Source organism: Lepisosteus oculatus, chromosome 8, assembly GCF_040954835.1.
Source record: "Lepisosteus oculatus isolate fLepOcu1 chromosome 8, fLepOcu1.hap2, whole genome shotgun sequence".
Lineage (NCBI taxonomy): Eukaryota > Metazoa > Chordata > Actinopteri > Semionotiformes > Lepisosteidae > Lepisosteus > Lepisosteus oculatus.
In genome coordinates, this window is record NC_090703.1 from 14,441,444 (window position 1) to 14,462,842 (window position 21,399).

Genomic DNA, 21,399 nt, shown 5'->3' on the forward strand with positions numbered 1-21,399 from the left:
CCCCAGTTTCAGTCCAGTTTACAGAGAACTTTTGGCTGCATGGCTTGTCTGTGTCAGTTCTTCCGAAGCTCAATCTGATTAGGTAGATAAGTCAAGCAACAAAACAAACAATTAAAAAAAATGCTAGGGGAATTTAGTGCTGTTATCTGATTAACCGTGTCCCAAACTGTCCTCTGCCTGCATTAATACTTTTTACCCATTCCTGCATTTCTGCATTCTGCATAAATGTACTTGCTGAGGTTCATGCGACACGCTTTAATTTTCTATAGGAAAGTTGCTTTGGAAAAGATTAAATTCATTTTCCTGTTACTTTTTAAACTTACACTGTACTATAAGCAAATTGTATGCTGAAAAGAGAACAAAGAAGAAGTGAAGAAGGCTCCACGGCTGAAACGTTGTGTTTTCTTTCTTCTCTTTTCAGCATGGAGTAAACCTATTACTTGCTCCTTTGCAGCCTCTGCATGCTGATGCAGCTACCCACCTGAACTACTAAGCAAATTGTATACTAGCAATTTGCAGCAATTTGAAGTTGCTATTGTAGTATTCTGTGCCTGATAATCTTGTTTTAGAAGTAGTGCATTATGAATATATGCAGACTGCCCTTCATAAATGTAAAATGTGGACCAGTGAATCCTCCTAAATTTTTCATTATTCAAAATGTCTTCTAAGTGCAAATTAATGTATGCCATTTATTTAATTGGCATATTAAAGTATCAAATACAGTTTTCTTATGAAACTAAAATAACCTATACCCTATGAGAGGTTGCTACCCTACATCCACCTACCCAGACAAGAGGAACGTAATTCCTCTGAGACTTGTTGTTCACCTTGAACTCTCTAATTCTAAAGGCTATTAGTCTAAAGGCTAATACTGAATGAACACCAGCTTCAAGCTTTATTATAAACCAATATGTTGAACACAAATGAGGGCTGGATGTTGTAAACATAGGTAATGGCTGCATTTTACTTATTGTGTATAAATAACAATTTGTATAAAATAATGCTGACTTAGAACTTTTCTCATTCTTTGTGTTGCCACAGCAACCTTGCTCAGCTGCGTGGTTTCCATAGCAACCCCTTTCACAGGTAAAATGTCCCCTTTCTGCAATTAGTGCAAAAATATTTGGAAAAATAGAAAATAAACTTTTGAATAGCGATACATAATTGGACTGTTGAAAATTTGACAGTGAGCTTCACTTTTGTCCTGGAAAAAAATCTAAAATTGTGCTGTTTATTTTTCTACCCCTCAACCTGTCTCAAAGATTATTTTACAGAATGTTGAACTTCTCAGGATTCTGATGCCTTCATTTAACAAAAACGGTCTTGCAAAAATAGGATTTTTGTTCCATTTGTTTTTCTTTCACAATACTAAAGACATATTTTCGTATGCTTTAGAAAGTCATTCAAATAAATCACGCACAGTACATCACACTGTTGACATCTCATTGACTGGGCTGTCTGAAGCTTTTCTTCACCAGCATGAAGAAAATTGATATTAAACTGTAGTTTAGAAATACAGTCTGCTTGAGGGCCTAGCAAACTACATTCTTTCTTGGAGAACCTTTTAAACCTCTGATCACAAATGCATTGACTTTGCCAGTCTATTTAATGCAAAGTATATTGTCCCATATTAAGCAACCTCCTTTTATTTAGCAGTGTTTGAAACAGGAACTCCCTTGAAGTCAACTCACACTTAATCTAGAAATCACTTTTGGAATATCTTGTCTCTTGCAACCATCTTATTTATCTCTTGGTGCACTTTATTTAGGTTTGAATTATTTTTTGGGAGGGTATTCTTCTTTAATATTTTTTCTCTTTTGTGTATTCTTGGGATCCTGTTTAGTATTTATTTTATTCACCATTGTGCCTTTCTTTATTGCTACATAGTCCTCTTATGACCATTATAGCTGTTCTTGTGAAGCCACATACTTCTGTCAGTGTGTTTATTTCCCTTTTTGTCTCCATGTTGTTCCGAGGGTAAATCATTCAATACTTGTTTCGGATGTCTGTAGGTTCTGAATCATTTTTGTCTTCAAGGGTACAGAAAAGTTTGACCATGTACTGTATAATCCTGTTTTGGTAGAATACTCTACGCTGAAATGATAAAATGTACTGCATCATTTTGATCTTGCACAAGAGATAACAAGGGCATCTGATTAAATTATTCCAAATTCTGAAAGGCTTGGGCAATTAAAATCAAATAACTACTTCAGAATCCACAATGAAGTATGAACCAGAGGCCACCAATGGAAACTGGTCACAGGAGGCCGTTTTTCAAAAAGAGTTGTGGGTGTGTGGAGCAAGTCGCCCACCAATGTTTTTGAAGCCAATAGCCTAGGTTGTTTCAGAATTACAGCTGAATGATATGATATTACATGTAGTGTTTCTTATGTTCTGATGCAGGAAACACATCTTTACAGTGAAATGAGTTCAAATGAACACAGAAAACAAGGAGGTATTGAGATGTGTAAAAATACAATGTCTTCATTTTTAAATTCTGATGCAATAGCCTCTCTGTTTTGTCAATTAAGTGTAGACCTGACACTTTTTAGATTAATTGACTAGAGTCTTGCACTTCAGAAAAAAACTGCATGTTGATTGCCAAGATGATATCTGGCCTTGCATGAAAATACTAAAATATGAAGATAGTCACTTTTACAAATGAGTTCTTTTGGTTTGACAGGATTTAGAGTTTTGAAGGAAAAGAAACTGGAAAATTTGAAAGTCAGGTGACAACATGATATTAAAAATATAAACAAAGAATAATGCCCTCCAGAATAAAAAAAATAGCTTGTTTGTTTTGGGTGCCCAAAAGTTTTTCTCAAACATCAGAACATTTTATCCCCTCAACTATCTTTGCATTTGGGTGCAGACTCCATTTTAAAGGTCTCAGACTGCTTTTTCTTGATGTGAATTAAAATGTAATAATGTCCAAAACTTTAGAGAACAGTATTGCCTTTATGTTTAGCATTGCTGTGCTTTTGTGAATGTTTAATATATGTGTAGCAAATGATAGAGCACATTAAATCATTGCAGGCAGATAAGATTTTGGGAAACTAATACTGAATATTCAGGAGAACTGACTTATTGAATAATATGTTCATTAAAAATGTTTTGGCCTTTTCTGTCTCATCGGAGATATCAAATTTGTTTCTTATGTTTCTGAATTAAGACCAGCTTATGTTATATTAACAAAATAACATCCTTAACAGCCATCTTCCAGTGCCATTGGACAGGAACATGAAATCCTGTTGCGGGATATGCTTAGAGAGAGAAACCTGTCCTTTCTAGGTAAGAACTAATATTAGAAACTTTTAGTTCTGCTTTGAAGATTTCAGCATCTGTTCACTTAAGGAAAATGAGACCTGGTTTACAGTCTATTATGGAGTGCACAAACAGTCAAAGATGATTGATGCTGTGCATGTTACCTTTTATTGATTAACAAACAGGCAGGAACTCAGTTATCCAATACGCCTTTATGTTCAGTGCATGCACTAGCCAGCAATTAATATTTTATAGAATAAGTAGTTCAAAAATGTGCATTAATACTTACCTAGTATTGCTTTTTGATGTTCTCAGATTTTGCTTTTAACCTCAACCTTCAGAGATTTTAAAAGGGAGGAAAGGTGAATAATACCCCTAAATAAAAAAGGTTTGCCGTCGGAAGGGGCCTGATCAGTAAAAGAAGCCAGAAGAATGAATGGAATGACCTTGTACTCATTTGTAATGAAAATATGTGAAACATTTATAGCAGCTTTTATTAAGGCAAAAGGGAAAACAAACTTTCATTGCCTTTTGATGTATTATTTAAACTATACAAATTCAATAAGGTGCCAACAGTTGGTCAAAAAGTACTACAATCAGTCCCACTCAGTATTAGGAAGGCATATAAAATAATGAAGAAAATAATGAATGTTGTAGTTTTTTGTATGTGTAGCACAAAAAATTCTCAAGAATATTTTTTTTCTTAAAATTCAGATTAGCTACATATTATGAAAAATGATGGATTAAACATTGTTTTGTGGATCAGTACGGTTACAATGTTTTTTTTTCCCTGGCAAAGATGGGGCAGAGTTAATGGAAATTATTTGCGTACCTTGTCTGCTTGAAAAGGAGCAAAAGCATTCCGTATGTCATTAAGAAGATATCATTTATTTGGGCTCAAAGTGCTGACCTTTCATGAAGCACAACAGTGAAGTGTTCTAAAACTGTCAAGAGTTTCAGCACATTGGCCGTGAAACCACTGTCCTCGGTTGATAAATGGATTGGAAATAAGCTACCCAACAGTGGGAATGGGCCATTAATTTTAATCAAAGGTGATGTAAAAAGGCGAATGGGCTGCATGACAATGTCAACAGCCCAGTAGGTGTTAAGAGAGACCACACAGCCTTCCCTGTTACTTGCTTTAGCCATTTGTTGAGGATGGGTGAAGACAGAAAGGCATGACTGGAATTGAATGACCAGGTCATCCCGAAATGTAATGGAGAAATCAGGTGTTCCAGAGATATAGCTGAATAACTCAAGGAGTCAAGGACAATGGATGAACAAAGACTAGCAGGTTAATTGTATTACCATTAAATACCACTAACTAAAAACAAATTGTACTTGTCTTCTTTTAATTAATTTGTAAAACTTCTGCTGTTTTAACATGTCAGGGATTGCAAAAAGTAGAACACAAATTGCAGAGTGCAAAGAATAGTATGTAATATTTTCGTGCTTCTCTCATTGCTTCATTATTTTGTGAATGACATGCAGCCCTTGAATTTGCTAAAAATAGTGTTTGCTTAGCTGTAGTAGAATAATGTGTTCCGACCCTTAGTTCACTTCGGATTTTTTAGGGATCTGGGATTTAGAAATCAGATACTGCCACCAGTTTTCATACCGACCCTCCCCCATGACAAAATCAATTAAAAATCATTACTGCACATGCCCTATTGATTTGGTCACATCAGAACTTCTGGCAGATTTTGGATTCATGGTAGTCTTGTGTGTAACAGTATATTGACTTTTAACAATTGACCTTTGGCTGTGGTGAATGTTTACATATGTTTTGCATGTTTTTAATGCTATCCATAAGGTACAGTGAATAATATTACTAAAGTTTAATTACATATCTATTTATATGCTACTATTATTTATCATTTTAAATTTGATTTGGTTTAATGCCTTTTTAAACCATTAAAATGTAGTCATAGGTTTTTAATGTTGAAATTTGTCACTGTGCTCACTGTGCTAAAGCGCTGTACTAAAAAAGAAAACTAACAAATGTGTCCTTCCAGATGAAAATCAGCTACGTATTAAGGGCTACGACAAGACACCTGACATAATTTTGGAGGTACCTATAGGTGTGTATATCAAACTTCGTTGAATAAAATAAGTAAAAGCTGTGTCTTTTGCCAAGAATTTTAGTTTTGCATTGGTAATTATTTTTGTCTATCTTTTCTCTCTCTTCTTTGGCAGATCAGGTATTGTACAGTATGTACTTACTAGTCATGATGATTTGCTAATATTTGATTTCTTCCATAGACTTAAATAAAAAGATAAATAAGCAAATTTCTTATAATGAATAACAAATTTAATCGATTTGAGCATGGTAAAATAATTACTTATCCACTGTATCCTAATAATAATAATAACAATAACAATTATAGTGAAATCCTCCCTATTCTGGCAGAATAAGTAATTTTTAAATAATGGTAGCTCATATGTAAGCATGCCCTTGTGTTGAATATAATACTATAGGCATCAAAATTGGGTGAAATTCTTTAAGGCAGTTTATGATTAATTTATTGAAGTAATGGAAAAGCATGTTTGACCTAGTTATCAGAATCTTTTTAAAGAACTTTAACAAGACTCATGTTTTGCTTTCTACTTATTTATTAAATTGTCAAATTCTCCACCACCTGACAATTACAAAACAATAATACAGGAAACACTTTGCTTTAAGTGAATATTAATAACTATTCAATAGACATGAATATATGCAGGAATATATTTAATATTAAATATATAAAGATTTGATGTTATAAAAAATATATATAAAATACTACTTACCCTAGCGTTTGAGTTATAGATATTGTTCAGGCTGTTGTGAGGATTAAGATGTTATCTCTAATATCCAGTAAATCCACAATACAAATTGGTTATCATAACATGTATTACATTAGAAACGTATTTAAATTATAAAGCATTTATAAATGCTGTTTGCAATCCCCAATTAAAAGAAACCCAATGATATTGGTGTTAACTATTAACTTTTTGTTTATACAAACAGCTGTTGAAGGTCACATCATTCACTGGATTGAAAGCAAAGCATCATTTGGGGATTACCAAAGTCATCGCACTTACTTGAATGACCAGTTTTGGAGCTACTGGAACAGGTAGAGTTTGTCACTCTTAATCTTTAAAACAAAGGCGCATTATTCTCATTAACAAAAAAGATTAATGGAGATTTGATAGGAAGTTGTGACTGATCTAAATTATTTATGCCATTTTCAACAGAGGCAGCATTAAAAAATGAGAAGGAAAATGCAAATTTAGGAAGAATTAAATTCATAAGAGACAAATGTTTTTTTTTTCATGTACAGATATTGTTTTTGAAGGGAAATCAGTGATTAATTCAACACATCTGTTATCATGAGCTTTCTTGATGCCCACAGGACAAAAATAACATCTGGGTCCTCACTGGAGGAAACATTCAAAATGATCATTTGACCTCCTTCAGGGGGCATTGGAAATAATTTTCTAACTTTGATGCTTGACACATTTGTATTTTCATTGTCTCTGAAAATATTTGATTTAGAAAAATATAGGAACCTAAGAGCATGTCATTTTTAAATAAAATATAAGCAGTAAATCTCATGCTTAACATAAAGAACAAATGTTAATCCAAAGACTGATTTATTGGTATGAATACGTTTCTCCGGTTCATCGTGTGCAAGGGAAATCCTCTGTCATCATCTAGTGTGATATCCTGACTAAGTAGAATATTGCCCACATGTTGTCCGAATGTAGAATGGCTCCAAATGTCAGGCATTTCCACATGGCCATGATGGGTGTAGAAACTGGTACCACTGAGATTTAACCTTGCTGTTTAGTATACAGGCACGGAAGGACCACAGGAACTCGGTGTCAGGCAGCTTGGAAAAACTGCTCATGCATACGCAGTATCTATGGGCCTCATTGGCGGCCTCAAATACGAAGAACTGAAAGGTCATTCTTCTTCCTTTGGTGTGACGGTTTGCTGACATATTTTGACACACTGGTATGATGCTGGAAGGTTTTGACCTTAGAGCTCCATCAAGGGACTTCAGGCCAGTCCGAGTTTGCACTGTGTGCAGCCAGAGTAAAAAAACATCTTGAACCAGAATCAAATACTTATTTCAAAACGGGCACCAGTGTACAAGAGGTGAATTGCTTAAATGTGAGGATTCAAGGATTTTCCCATCTGTCACAAGCTTTCGGAATCCAAAGAACAGGTTTTGCTAAATAATTTATTTTGGAAATCATGTTATAAATAGGGAAGATGAGCCCATGTTTAAAAGGTTTAAGTGTTTTCAAAAAGTCTGTCTCGGAAACCCCAGTGTAGCTTGTTGAAATGATAAAACTTGGACCCTAATTTTGAAAAGTTGGTCACAAGTTTACTAAAGAATAAACACTGATTTCAGAAAACTTGCCAGTTTTTCGTTTTCCACCTTAAGGTTAATCATATTGAACGGTCATTTTTCTTTAAATATAGATTATATTCAAGCATAGACTTATATTTTTGCATCTTTTTAGTTTGACCTTTGCATTTGCAACTTTTTTTGCCCCTACCTGTTAGCTGGTTCCTTACCACCGCTGGTAAATCAGGCCCTTGGTGACTAATTAGTATGTTGGTAAGAATATGTAAATGTGCTTTCAATGCAATAAGTCATACTTTTATCTTTTTATTTTAGATTTCTTTGGTGTGTCTAAGAAAAAAGTTTGTTTCAGAACAATTAAAAATGAAATGTGATTAAAGCAGACTACCTACTAATATAACACCTTATTTGTATGAAACTTCTGCAATTTCACAGAGTATTGTGTTCTTAAAAGAATGAGTTACATCTAAATTGTATATAATGCATGATAATTATCTACAGTGTCGAGACTTTACCACTCTGTATTTATCTTTTAGTTGAAAATCACATACTTTAAAAGAAATTTCAAGCTGTGCTGTCTCCAGCTGATTGTCATCATGGAAGCACTGTGATTCAAAAATCAGTGAACTGCGATTAAGCGAGGGCTTACAGTATTCAACTTTCTGTGGCGTGACATTGAAAATGGGAGCTCAAAACTGCAAAAATATGATGCTGTATTTCTCATTGTTCATTTGAAATGTGAAATGCCCTGGAAAAATGTGTCCTGTAAAATCCGAATTAACAAAGTGTTATTCTCGGTTAAATGTGTTATTTTGGCTCCTTATATGGAACATTCCTAGACTGTGAGGCATTTTGTACTTGGTGATACATTTTTAATAAAACACATCATAGTGATCTTAAAATTTGCAATCGATCATGAAGCTTAATTCATCATTTATACAGTGAAAAGTAAGATGTTTTTCCTGTGCATGTGTTGAACCATCCTACAGTATGTGTGATTATTGGTTTCACAATTTGCCAAATAGTTCTGTTTTGTTTTTTTTCTTTTTAGTTTTAAAAATCCATGCTAAGATATTCTGCTACCTTAATTCTGCTAAATTAATTAGTTTTTAACTGCAGTGAATATGCACATTATAAAAAGTTGACAACTAGTGTTTTGTAGCTCTATACTTACATGTGTGCATGTATATACTGTACAGCATGTGGAGTGAGAAAAAAAAATATTTGAGTTGTTTTTAATAAATCAAATGCCCTTGTAGATGCACGTCTCCCATCATTATAGAAGACAACAATTTATTTGGTGTTGGTGTTTTTTTTTCCCCAAACATCACCTCACGTGTCTGCCTAGAGAGTGCCCCCAGCCTTCTTTTGCATAACCGCAAGGCTTCAGCTCCAGCCACCCGGGTACTTCTCATTCAGATTCGACAAGCATCTGAGCTTATGTACGATAAGAGCTGACAGCGTAGATCCTGTAATGTTTGCCAAAGGCTTGGTCAGATACACTCCACGATGTCAAAGAATGTCAACCCCTTCAGACCCTACCTTTCAGAGCTCCTTGTAATTTTTAATTGACATTTACATCTGACATTTTGAATGCTTTCTCCCATTGTTGATACCGTATCTGTGTAGGGACAGTTAAAACCCCCTGATCTCTGGGCCTTGCTACATCATATATAGTCATGATGTCAAGCTACCTCAGAAGACACGAGGATGACATAATCTCCCTCTTTCTTCATTATATGGATAATTTCACTTGATGTTTCTTGGAAGACAGAAGATTTTTTTCTTTTATTAAAATCCTAAAGGCCAGGTAACTTAATTTAGCATAAGAGTAACCTTTTACTATTGCAATCATAAATGCATCTACTGTTTTGTTTCTTGTCTTCTTAAAAAAATAGCTAATACTGTACTTTTTGTGCAGCCATTAGAATTAACTTTTAACTTTAAAGGAGGAATTTGAAGTAAAAAAAGATGGCAATCCTATGTTATAGAATAACTTAATCAAGAAAGGAATTACCTTGATCAGTTTTCATTGGGTAAGGTAAACATATGAAACAAAATAATAAAATGACTGTTAATTCCATACAAATTTTAGATAAGCAGTAACAACAGTGGTATTTTGTTTTGCAATGACATAATAGCTCATTTTTTCTTTAATGCTTTCCCCAACAACATTTATCACGCAAACAATAGTCGTGCCAAAACAGTAACCTCATAATAAACTCTTCTCAGTAGAGTTATGGGTAATGAAGCTTTGCCTACGAAGACAGCAAAAAATATTTTCAGGCCCAGTGCCTGGATATTATGGCAAAAAAGCCATTGGACTTTCTTTGTCATCAATCTTTTTGGTAGCTTCTTATGCCAGGGAATGTTCTGATAGATGTGCTGATAATTGAGTTATCCATCTTTCCAGCAATCAGAATTGCATAAAAATTATTCACATGCTGCTGAATATTAAATGCATGAAGCTACATGTATTTAACAATAGTAAATGGGGTTAAATCTTGCTTGCAACAGAACCATGCGTGGATCTGATTTCGTGTTACAACAGTTATTGCATATATAGATTTAATGTGAATGGGTAGCCATTTTTAACTTTTTTGTCAGTATTCATTTTCATTGTTCTCTTGTATATTTGTACTGAAAAAATGCGGAGATATTTAATTAAACCTCCCCGAAGAATATCAAACACTTCTTGAGCATTTGAAGATTCAAACCCTCGCAATATTGAGGTATTACATCTCTTAAATAATTGAAATCTTGATAATCCAAACGAAATTATCTAAATAAATATATAATTACATTAAATTTGGTAGTTTGACAAAATTAGTTCACAGAAATATATTAAACGTGTATTACAAAAAAGTATTGGAATGGTAACTTATTTATTACAGTTTTTCAGTGTTATTAGTTTTAAGAACTCCAAAGGTCTCCCTCTGCCTTCATAATGTAGAATCACTTGTGATTCATGATTGAAAATAATACTTAACTTTTGACTAACATTGAAGATTTTCCTGTCATCATGATCACTGAAGAAACTGTTTAAAAATTAATCTGAACATTACTTATACTGACTGTTTGAAAATAAACTAAAGGGATGGAAATACCGACCAAGTCACAATAGAGACAGAAATAAAGTGAAGAAAATTTGTTTTAAAGGAAACAGTTATTGTTTGGCACTGTAGTAGCTAGCTCTGTTACACATGTCAATACAAGTATGTCCTTCTGTCTTGTTTGTATGGTTTTCCCTGTTGTGACTGTGTTTGTAGATAATTCTGTTTACTGGTGGGCATCTGTGTTCCTTTTGGAACATCCATCACCAGCCTTAGATATGAAGGTTGAATAGCCATGTCCTTTTTTGCATGATATATCTGCCAATTATATGAACAGTTTGTCTTGTTTTGTCATTTACATCTCAATTGTCAAATTACTGTCGCATAGTCTGGTTGATTTGGACATTTTTTATTGAAATAAAGGACTTGGTACTTTGTCAGGGAAGGGCATGCAGGAGATGTCAGAATAAGGATATTTGTAGTCTGATGCTGAAGTAAGCTGTCCTTTGCCCAATATTTCTCAAGCATTTGGCGTTTATAATAAAGAGGCAATCTGCCGCAGGAGGGTCACTACAGAACTCTCCTCTCCATGGAGCCTGAGCCTGTCTCATTGGGTTTTATTATCTAAGTTTGATGTCTAGTTAGTTCTTATCAAAACTAATACCATGTGAAGTACCAGGCTTCCAGTGGTCACACAACCAACATCCAGATCTCTTTAGCCTGACTGGAATTGCTAGAGACAGTATCCCTTTTAAACATGGGCTCGGTTTCAAGTCTGCAGGTAATCAGATCTTCTCAGTGTGTCTCCTAAAAGCATAGTAGACTTAAAGAAAGCATGTACTCTCTCAACATGGCTGTTTTTGCAAGGAAGATGTATCTCTTTCAGTCCTGCAGTTCTTGGATGACAGCAAGACTGCGTTATTGTTTAGGTCACTTTGCAGACATGTTAAAGATCCACTTCAAAGCTGGCTTTTCCCTGGATCTTAAGATGATATCTAAATACATCGCAAACCTCTGTTTTTTGTTAAACCATTAAATACTTTAATCTTTTGAAGACTCTGGCAAGTTTGGGGTTGAAAGTGAATAATGTAGTAAGTGCTTATTGGAATTATTTTATTGTTACTTTTTCTGCGAATGGCCCCCAGAAAAATATTTGTCCATATTTTGCAGCCAAATATTTTTTCAAAATAATTTAAGCTGTTATTTTTTAATATAAACATGTGAATGTAGTACAAGAATGCAAGACTGCTTTGTATTTTTAAAGTACTAAAATAATTACAATAATGAGCTGGATGTCTCTACATTATGAGAGTGCAATTGCTACCAAATAAGATGATGAAACCTACACTATAAATGACTAGTGACGGCAGTCTGCCATTGCCAAGAGTTAATCAGCTGTGGAATTTGTAAACTACAAATGTGTCAAAGTTGAAAATGTTAGCAGTCTAATAGAAGCTTGAAAAGGTTATATCTGATAAAAGCTGTCAGTAGTTGACAAAAATGATTTATAGCAATATAATGGCACAATATGCCTCATTTATCACTACTATGCGATGAGGTTGGGACTTTGTGTATGTGTCATATATTACAAGTCTTGACCAGTTGAAATTGTCAACATCAAGGCAGACTGTTCTTTTTTATTTCTTTTGTGTTTTTTTCTCTGGACTTTGATAATTTTATTTAAGGTTACACAACTGCTGTAATTCTCATATGGTTTCATTTAAAGCCATTCATATTTCACTTCCACAGAGTACACATTAGTGATCTATTTGAGTGTTTTCTGGCTTAAATATGTGGAACAAATTGTGGAAGCCAAGTTTATGCTTAAATTTATATAATTTTGAGTATTTGGGTGTACATCTTTTAGGTTCCGGTTTTCTCCTGAATTATTTTAAAGTAAAGCTAATTGCGTAATGCAAAAATGATTATGTTGTAATCATCACTCAGATAAACACCTTGAATATACATGAAAAATGCTTATTTTTTTCTGTATTCATATCCAGATGGCATTAATTTTTTACCTTAAATATTCAAACTAGTCTTTTTTTCCTCATACTTCTTTTTTAAATTGTTTTCCTAGTTGTGTTGTTTTACTGTTTGAGTTCTATAATATTCTCTTTTAGATCTTCCAGTCACTTGAGTGAACGCTGCTTCTCAGGAAGACAAAGTGAACACAGTGCCTTTATGGAGCTTATTTCTCAACATATTCAGTTGGACAAGTCCCTTAACACTACAAATGCAATGTATAAAAAAATTCTTACATTAATAATTATCAATGCAACTTGCTGTTAACTTGGCAAGTGTGATTGAGTCTCTTCTCCGATGCTTTTATGAGGACAAGTTTCAGGTTATGAAGAAGACACTTGAGTTAGGTTTTGTTTGAGGGGAGCTAGCCAACGAGGGCACAGGGCACAGACAGAAAATGTCACCCAAGAAGAGATGCCCTGAGGACACGGTCACTGCTGATCCAATGAGTCTGGACAACTGTAGGAGCAATCTTGAAGAAATTCACTACATCTGGTCATGCAGGAAAGGTCCTTATTGCCTCAGTTTGAGACGGAGAAAGATTAAATTTAATTGAAAAACAATGTCATGTAGGCAACAAAGAATGAAAGAAGCAAATTGTTGATCAAGAACACAATTCTTCAAGATTGTTTTCAAAGCCCTTCTTGTTCCTCTTACCGAGATATATATAATAGGTTCATTCATTGTTTATTAATTCTATAACTGTTGCGTTGAGAAATGAGACTGCTCCTTGATGGGTCATATTCATATTTCAGATTTTTTCTGGACTGCTTTTGTGTGTGCATGCTGTGTGGAGATTTACAAGAAGTCAGATGTAAAGTCTCAGCAGGTTTAGATGAAACCGAATAAAAGGTTAATTTTTGGGTTCACTTTTAGCCAAGTCATTTATATTGTCTCAGAATGTCCTTTGGATATTTCTGCACAAAGACAGAACCATTACTTTATGCTTGAAATATACAATATTATTTTTCCCGAGGTGAATGGGCTGCTAATACACAATCATCTTTAAGCTTTAAAATGATTCATATTTTCATTTTACATATGGAAAGCTATTTGGATTACATGACAAACATGACATCCAGTGGTTCTGACTTTCACTCAGTGCCATCCTTCAATACCCATATTTTAAAATTAGGAGGACTGAATGGAAAGAAAAAGGGGTTAACAGCTGTCTCAAACATTCTTTTCAATCAAACAACTTATAGTTTGGAAATACGTTCCATCTCTTCTGTGTCGCTCTCCATGAAGAAATGTTATGATACTGCCATCATCGGCTCCTCTCCATCCCACCAACTGGCAACAGTTTCATGTAGTTTATAGTAAGGGCATGACGCTTTATTGCTAAGAGGTGTACCTACATTTTGTTGAACGGACATGTAAATTTGTTATATTGACAAATCAAAATTTGTCATCAACATGTTTCATCATGGGAGCCTACTGAGAATGTCACAGGCTAGAAGCATTATATGACAGCCTTGGAAGCTATTGTCCACAGCTATTTTCCCAAAATACATCATCCCAAAAATGATCAGTAGGACTCAAATCTGGCAAGCGGGGCATCCTGTTGAGTTGGAAAAGAACCAGTAATAGGTTTATTCCATGCTGAAAAAAATAACATTTTTAAAGGAACATGTTAAATAAGCAAAAGGCCAAGCTTCCCCCTTCTCTTAACGACAGACTACTACTTTACTAAATCTTCTCCATTCATTGGAAGTTTCATTTCACACCTTTCCACACCTATCCTGACTTCACACCTCTTGATTGGCCTCTCTTTCTGTCCCCTGCACCCGACTCTAACCCCTCCTCCCTCCCAGCCTTTGTTCTCCCACTACATTACCTTTGCCTACTGCCTTGTCTCTCTCACACCTGAAGAAGGCTCCAGGGCCGAAATGTTGTGTTTATTCTCTATTCTTTTTTTCAGCATTGAATAAACCTATTACTTGTTCCTTTGCAGCCTACGCATGCTGACGCAGCTACCCACCTGAACTACTACATCCTGTTGAGTTGCCATGAATGGAAACTACTTTAAATCAGTCACAGTTTTTTCCCTATTTGTGGACAAGTGAATGGTGGGTTTCCATCTTGGTACAAAGTCACAGAACTGAAAGATCTTTGCTTTTGTTTTGGCATATATATTTAAATTATACAATGCTTCTCAGAAAATACTCCCCCCCCCCAATCATCTCTGTAAAGAGAAACTGCTTGATGTTGTCAATCAAAGCAGATTTGATCAGATCTAATTTATGGCATTTGCTACATGTTAGGGATCACTATTATAAAAGTGAATATAGTTCCTCACTTTAATATTTTGTATATTTTCTTGTATGTTTTTTTTTCAGTATATTTCAGTATCAGATTTCTTTATAAATGTAAAGAGAGCAGATCTGTCTTAAATGTAGCTAGTTTTATTTGTAGGGTTCATGCAATGTAGGACAGTGGTCAACTATACAGCATCCAAAAGATCATGGCGACTTGGCCTAGTTTTGCGTTTTGTTGGTTTTTTCTTTTAAAAGATTTAGGATTTGGGTGATCATGATACACATGATACACAGTCTCTAGGGGCCAAATTGAATGAACACTAAATTGACCAATCAGATTTCAGGATATTTTCTGCCTCTAATGGCGGGTATGTTTCTTTTCAAATAGGCATTATTATAATAGTCACTGGACATTCGAAAAAATGTCTGTGGCTTTTTTGGGTGCTGCATTGAAGTTTTAGTAGCTCTCAACAATCTGAAATATTTTCTAACTGATTCTTGACCTTTTGCTTATTTAACATGTTCCTCTAAAAATGTTCTTCTACTTTTTTGAAGTAACTTGAACTTTTTTGAAGATAATGGACTACACATGTTTTGTGCAGGTACTGTATAGAGTGCTGTTCTCCCTTCTCATCTACTGTTCAAATTGCACAAATCTTCTCAAGGGTCTAGTTTTATTGTCATCTAACATGTATCTTATATGTTAATTCCAATACATTTATATGATACAAAGAACTAGAAATTTGGATAGTAATCCTTTGTGGGTTGCTTCTGGTCCTCCATGGTGTGACCTATATACAAATGTGCTGGGAATGTTCTTTAAATAGAACACATTTGGCTTTATGGAACTTGTATGCTATTGGATATAACAGCCTACACCTTCTCTTGAGCGGTTCTCTGTTTGCTGTTGACTTTCACATCCAACTCGCATTAACTCACAAGTCTTACTACAGGCAAAAAAAATTGCCCAGCAAAATTGGGCAGAGATTAAGATTCCTTTAAATATTATGTGGTTGTATTTATTTGTGAATATTATGAGAAGTATTCATGACAGTGCATAAATATCATGAGAAAGTAACTTGCACCAGGTTGATGGCGGTGAAAAATAAGTGTCACTTCAGGAAATCCCATCAATCCTTAATTGGGTTCAGATCTAGTGACTGAAGAGGCCATGAAACATGGATAACAACAGTGCCGTGTTTATCAAGCCATTGGGTGACCACGTGTTCTGTGAATGGAGACATCTTGGAAGGCACCCCTTCTGCTGCAGAAAACAAATGTGTCAACACAGGTTGAAGATTATCAGTCAGTACTGTTAGTCTTGTTATTAGTTAGCTTTGACCTTGCCTTATAAGAGAATGAATGCACCCAAACTAGGCCAGGGAAATTTGTTGCAAACATTAATGAGCCATCAGAACCCATCTCTGTTAGAACCAAGCACTCAGGGCTGCCGAGTTCTTTAAGTTGGTGCCACATGTGCACTCTTCTGTTTGTTGACAACATGGTGAAGAATGATTCATCTGACCCTATCACATTTCAGCACTGTTATGTAGCTCATTGCCTGTTCCCTTTGCACAACCTGACTCACAAATGTGCATTACCAGGTGCACTCCAACCAGACAGTGGTATCTTGTTCTGTGGAGTTCTCCACAGACTGTTTGTGGTTCATCTTTCTGCTCAAGCCCTGGGTTTCAATTTGCAGTAAATTGGTCTGTTGTTGTTCACCTGTTTTGCCTTGCACTTGGAATTAAAGCACAGATATCGCAATGTTGGAGTATGTGCTTCTGCCCACTGGTGCCTTTTGCCAATGTCTTTCCCTTGGAGTTCCATGTTAACATCACATTAACCACCGTTGCTCATGAAACATCAGCAAGTTGGTCTGTCTTGGGTCAGTGATACTGCTGCCAAACACACTGCAACAATCCAATCATCATTCTTTCCAAGTTACTGAGGTTTATTTTTGCTGCCATACTAGCTATAATTATAGACAAACAGGCCTCTCCAGTATTTATACTGTATGCTTCACCCTAAACATGCTGGAACATTATTTGCTTAATTAACACATGAGTCACACCTGTGTGGAAGCCCTTGATTACCCAAGAGGTTTTCCTTTTTTCCATGTCCACTATATGTATTACTGTACATATATTATTTTAAGGTAATTTTCATCACATTTTCAAATTGGCAAAATTTTAATTGTATTTCTTTACCTTAAGAGATTGACAATTCCTTTTACTTAAAAGTACATGTGCACTTTCCTATGAAAAGTATTACTTCACAGTTTTACACACTATGCTCATGTAATGCATGCTATATGATGTGTACCTTTAAATATTATTATTGCTATTTTAATACTCTTTTATAATCCATTCACTTTAAGTTTCTTCTGCCTGAGGATTTATCTTTTGCTAAGCTTCCATTGCTTTTTATTTGGTTTGCATGCATGCATTAAAGAAATTCTCCCTGAAACTGTGAAGTTAAAAACGACTTTGACACAAAAATACTATTTAAAATTAACAATGCAAAATAAAGGCAACTAGCATTTTTTTTACGTCTGTATCTGACAGTTGAAAATGGAAAGATTCCCTAAAGAAAATAGAGGCACTGCATGCCTTTCGAATGAATTCCTGTTTTGTTACGGAACTTTTAAAAATTAACTTACATTTTTTTGTCAGCTTTCAAGATTTATGTCGTCAGACTTGTGGTGCTCTGTTTTCTCAGTGATGACCTTCCGGGTTTCATTTGAGGCAGAAGTCAGCAACATTTGTCATTTGTGCAAGATCCTGTCTAGGGGCACCCAAAGCAGTAGGATTTTATTAAAATGGCTTTTTGTAAAACCCACCATAACAGAATAACTTTGATGGGTGAAATGTTTTTGAATATGTGTTTGCTTTTACCCAAAGAAATTCAAACACCCTGAATGTGGCGATAGATGTATCGTATTATTTTCCTGACAGAAAGATAGCCCTCTGACAAATAGTGTAAGTGTACTGAAAAAAGATAAATCATGCATACATGGACTTTTTCTGTTATTGTAAATATGTATGGATTGTTAGCATGAGTTTATTTTTTATTTATATAAACAATACCTTCTTAAACATCAAAGCATCTTTTTACGAGTAAAAATGTAACCCGTTCTTCTTCATTTGTATTGTTTTTGTATTCTATCGTTCTTTGTTTTTCAAAACAGTACCTTCAATGTTAATTATTGAAGAACATTTTAAGCCTTGGTAAATCAGAGATTTTTAACATTTAACTTCAATTTAATAAATGCAAAGATCCAGAAACTAGGCTCTAAGTATCCATCAGCATAAGGACCTGCTTTAATATTGGAACCCCTTAATTACAAATGTTTCAGTTTTCCCTGTGTATTAAAACCATTTTACCTGCTAGCATTTTAAACATTTAAGTTTTAATAAAACATTGTTTTATATCATTTTAGCCACAATTTGGCTAAAAGCCAAGTTCTCGATTGCATGTTTTTTTTATATATATATTCATTATGAAGCTAATGAAATTTTGGTGGAGGATATGAAATTGTGTTTTATCAACTTTTCCATTGTGCAACAGTTAATCAGACTTTCTGTGAAAGCTGGACTGTAAGTAATGGGTTAGATGATAAAATCCTCTAAACCCAGCTAAATGGATGCATCTCACACTTTCATTTAATGATTCTTGGAACGTCCTACTTACATTTTATTAAAAACTATCAAGAGAAGAAAGTTGTTTGATGAATGGATAAAGACTCTAAGCTTAAACTCTTAAGTGGCTCATTTCATGTACCTTCACAGTTCACTTTTATAACATCCGAGAGTGAAATGTATTAAATGCCTTAATTACAGGGAAGGAGGCAAGCAAAAGCACAAGTCTCTTAGCAGATGATCCTTCAATTGCACACTAAAGGCTAAAGAAGGCAATCGAGCATGATGTAGATGACTGTCAAGAGTAATAAAATGCAGGCCCCCCACTTTTGGCCCCTAAAGGCTTTAGAGCTAAAATATGGTAAATTGAATGGAAAAAAAATCTATTCTTTTGTTCTTATATCAACCAACATACCGATTACGCTGATTTAAAGAATCATACTTGAAAACCCTCTAAATGGGATGGGAGAATGCATATTTTACTTCGGTTTATGCCATTTCGTGCTTTTAAGGAATTGTTTTCCAGTTTTGTATAACAAAAAATGCTTTTCCTAGTTGAATTCAACATTAAATATTGTTTTGTGTTTCACAGAGCAACAAGGCCAACAGTCATACGCATAATGTAACGATCTTATCTAATATCAAACAATCTTTAAATACATAAAGCTTGATGGGCTAAGATCACGATGCGTATAAAGTATATATAAAGAGAGATAAACACCCACTTGTACATGCACTGGGTTCGTTAAAGTAGGAGCTACGGTAGAAATTTGTATATTTAGAAGTTGTCAAGTAATGCAAAAAATGACTGAAAAGTAATTTTATTTTTGAGAAAAAGCCAGATTTATTAATGATCTCTGATTTTTGGCACAATTCCATTTATTTTGTGCATCACTTGGTCAAAGTACACCTTCATGTCTAATTAATGGAATCACATCATGGTCCATCGAGGTGTATTGCTCTTGGCTAGGTGGTTGATGGAAGTGATAAGTAGTTGTTTATAAATATCCCTGACTTATTCTTCTTTTAGAGCTGGTGTCCCTTGCTCAACCTTGTCCTTTCCTGTGGAGGTTTTTGTTAGCTCTGTTTGCCTTCACCTCTCTGCACAGCCATCAATTACACTGGCCACTTTGTTGTCATAATCTAGAACCAGATGTATAGGGCAAGGACTTGTAAGTTCTCCTTTAGAAGATTTTTACCAGGGGAGGAGGACAGATAATGTGCATTTGGAGAATATACATCAGTATAATGATGATTTTTTGTGTGCCTTTTATTTTTTTTATATTTTTTTTGTTTTGTTGGTATTAGAATGTAAAATATTCAGACCTTCAATATATTGCAGTGTCATTCGTCTGCCAGCTGTTCCCAAACTGCAATTCCTAAAATATTTTTGATTCCTCATTTATAACTATTCATGTGTTTGGGAATGAGAAAAAGTACACATTTCCCTTTAGCATGATCAGCGTATTTTTATGATAAAACTATTTCATGTTGATCCTTTTCTTGTATGTAATTTTTAAGGATTTAAATATTTTCACTTTGGTTTGCCATTTGTTGAAAAGATTAACAGACAAATATGCTTAATTCTAGTACTACCTTAAATCTCTGGCTTTAGGATCAGGTTTCTTTTTAGTTCCTTGATTGCATGATACCTAAAACATTTTTGCTTTCATAGCTATTGGTGAGATAATCAAACACATGTGAGAATATAGAAATGGAGCTCTGACCTTTGATTTAAGTAATCAATTCTAACTAATGTATGATATCTTTTAGGTCAACTACCAATTCTCTGTTTAAGCAGTTTCACATATATTAATGATTAGTGTGAAACATTTGCTGCAAATCTAAACCTCTTGATAAATGGTGGACTATAACTGAATGTCATTTTGCTATACTATCACTGTGTTTTTCCCTACTGTCTACCATATATTCTAATTAATATTACCTTACAGATGGATGTTATAGTTCTCATTAATCCATTTTAAAAGGGATTAGAAAACTTTAGAATTGTTTTTTTAATGGCTCTTTTAATAGTGTCGCTGAATGTTAGGAATATGGTGAAAGATATAGGTGGGGCCTTTTCTCATTTAGACCTTTTCTAGCTAAACCTGTCCACCTCTGCAAATGTCTCTGCATTTTATTCAATATTGTTTTTGCACCTGTCTGGATAGAATCTAAAGTAATATTTGTTTGCCATACAAGTATTGCATTTCCCAGGAAATCAGCCTTACAAAATTGATTTTGTACAAAGGTATATGAAATACAGCTATTGAGGTTTAGAGAGAATGTGTTTTTTTACACATTACTAAGTAGAAATGGAACCTGGGCTCACTGTATTTTCATTTGTGCTCCAGGCGATCTGTAAATAAGATAAGACTTCTGAGAGAAGAAAATAATTGGTGTGCAAAAATCCATCAACAGTGAGAATAAAATACAGTATCAGAGGTGGTTTTTCCTACTTCTTTGTTTTACTTTATTAACTGTGTATGTTATGTAGAAGTATGCATATTAATCATTCTTTTCATCCATGATTGATCTACCTTTAAAATGGCCAACCTGTTTTTGTATTGTTATTAGCATAGCTAAGTTAGGTGTAGTAGAAAAAGAAATAGAGTATGTTATATGGAAACGATTTGCAAAATGTGCTGCTTCAATTATAGTGTAGATATTTATAAATGTTTTTGTTTCCCGTTTCTGGAATGACTTAAGATTCTTTTTAAACGAAAATGAATGTGAAAACTATTACATGAGAATTACATTGACATCATTTTCTGGGTAAATTGTTTAGACTGAACTTTTT

General features: G+C 34.4%; 1 protein-coding gene across 2 annotated transcripts in view; it reads left to right on the top strand.

The window, feature by feature from the left end:
* cdin1 (CDAN1 interacting nuclease 1) overlaps window positions 1–21,399 on the top strand; it is a 70,222-nt gene that overhangs the window by 29,250 nt on the left and 19,573 nt on the right. Inside the window, exons 9-12 of one of the 2 annotated variants that reach the window (XM_015350679.2) lie at window positions 3,224–3,291; window positions 5,280–5,345; window positions 6,275–6,380; window positions 12,799–13,569. In XM_015350679.2, the coding sequence (XP_015206165.1) occupies window positions 3,224–3,291; window positions 5,280–5,345; window positions 6,275–6,380; window positions 12,799–12,967 (409 nt within the window). In that variant the 3' untranslated portion in view covers window positions 12,968–13,569. Of the gene's footprint in view, window positions 1–3,223; window positions 3,292–5,279; window positions 5,346–6,274; window positions 6,381–12,798; window positions 13,570–21,399 lie in introns of those variants that run through there. The other variant, XM_006632497.3, reaches the window with a different exon arrangement.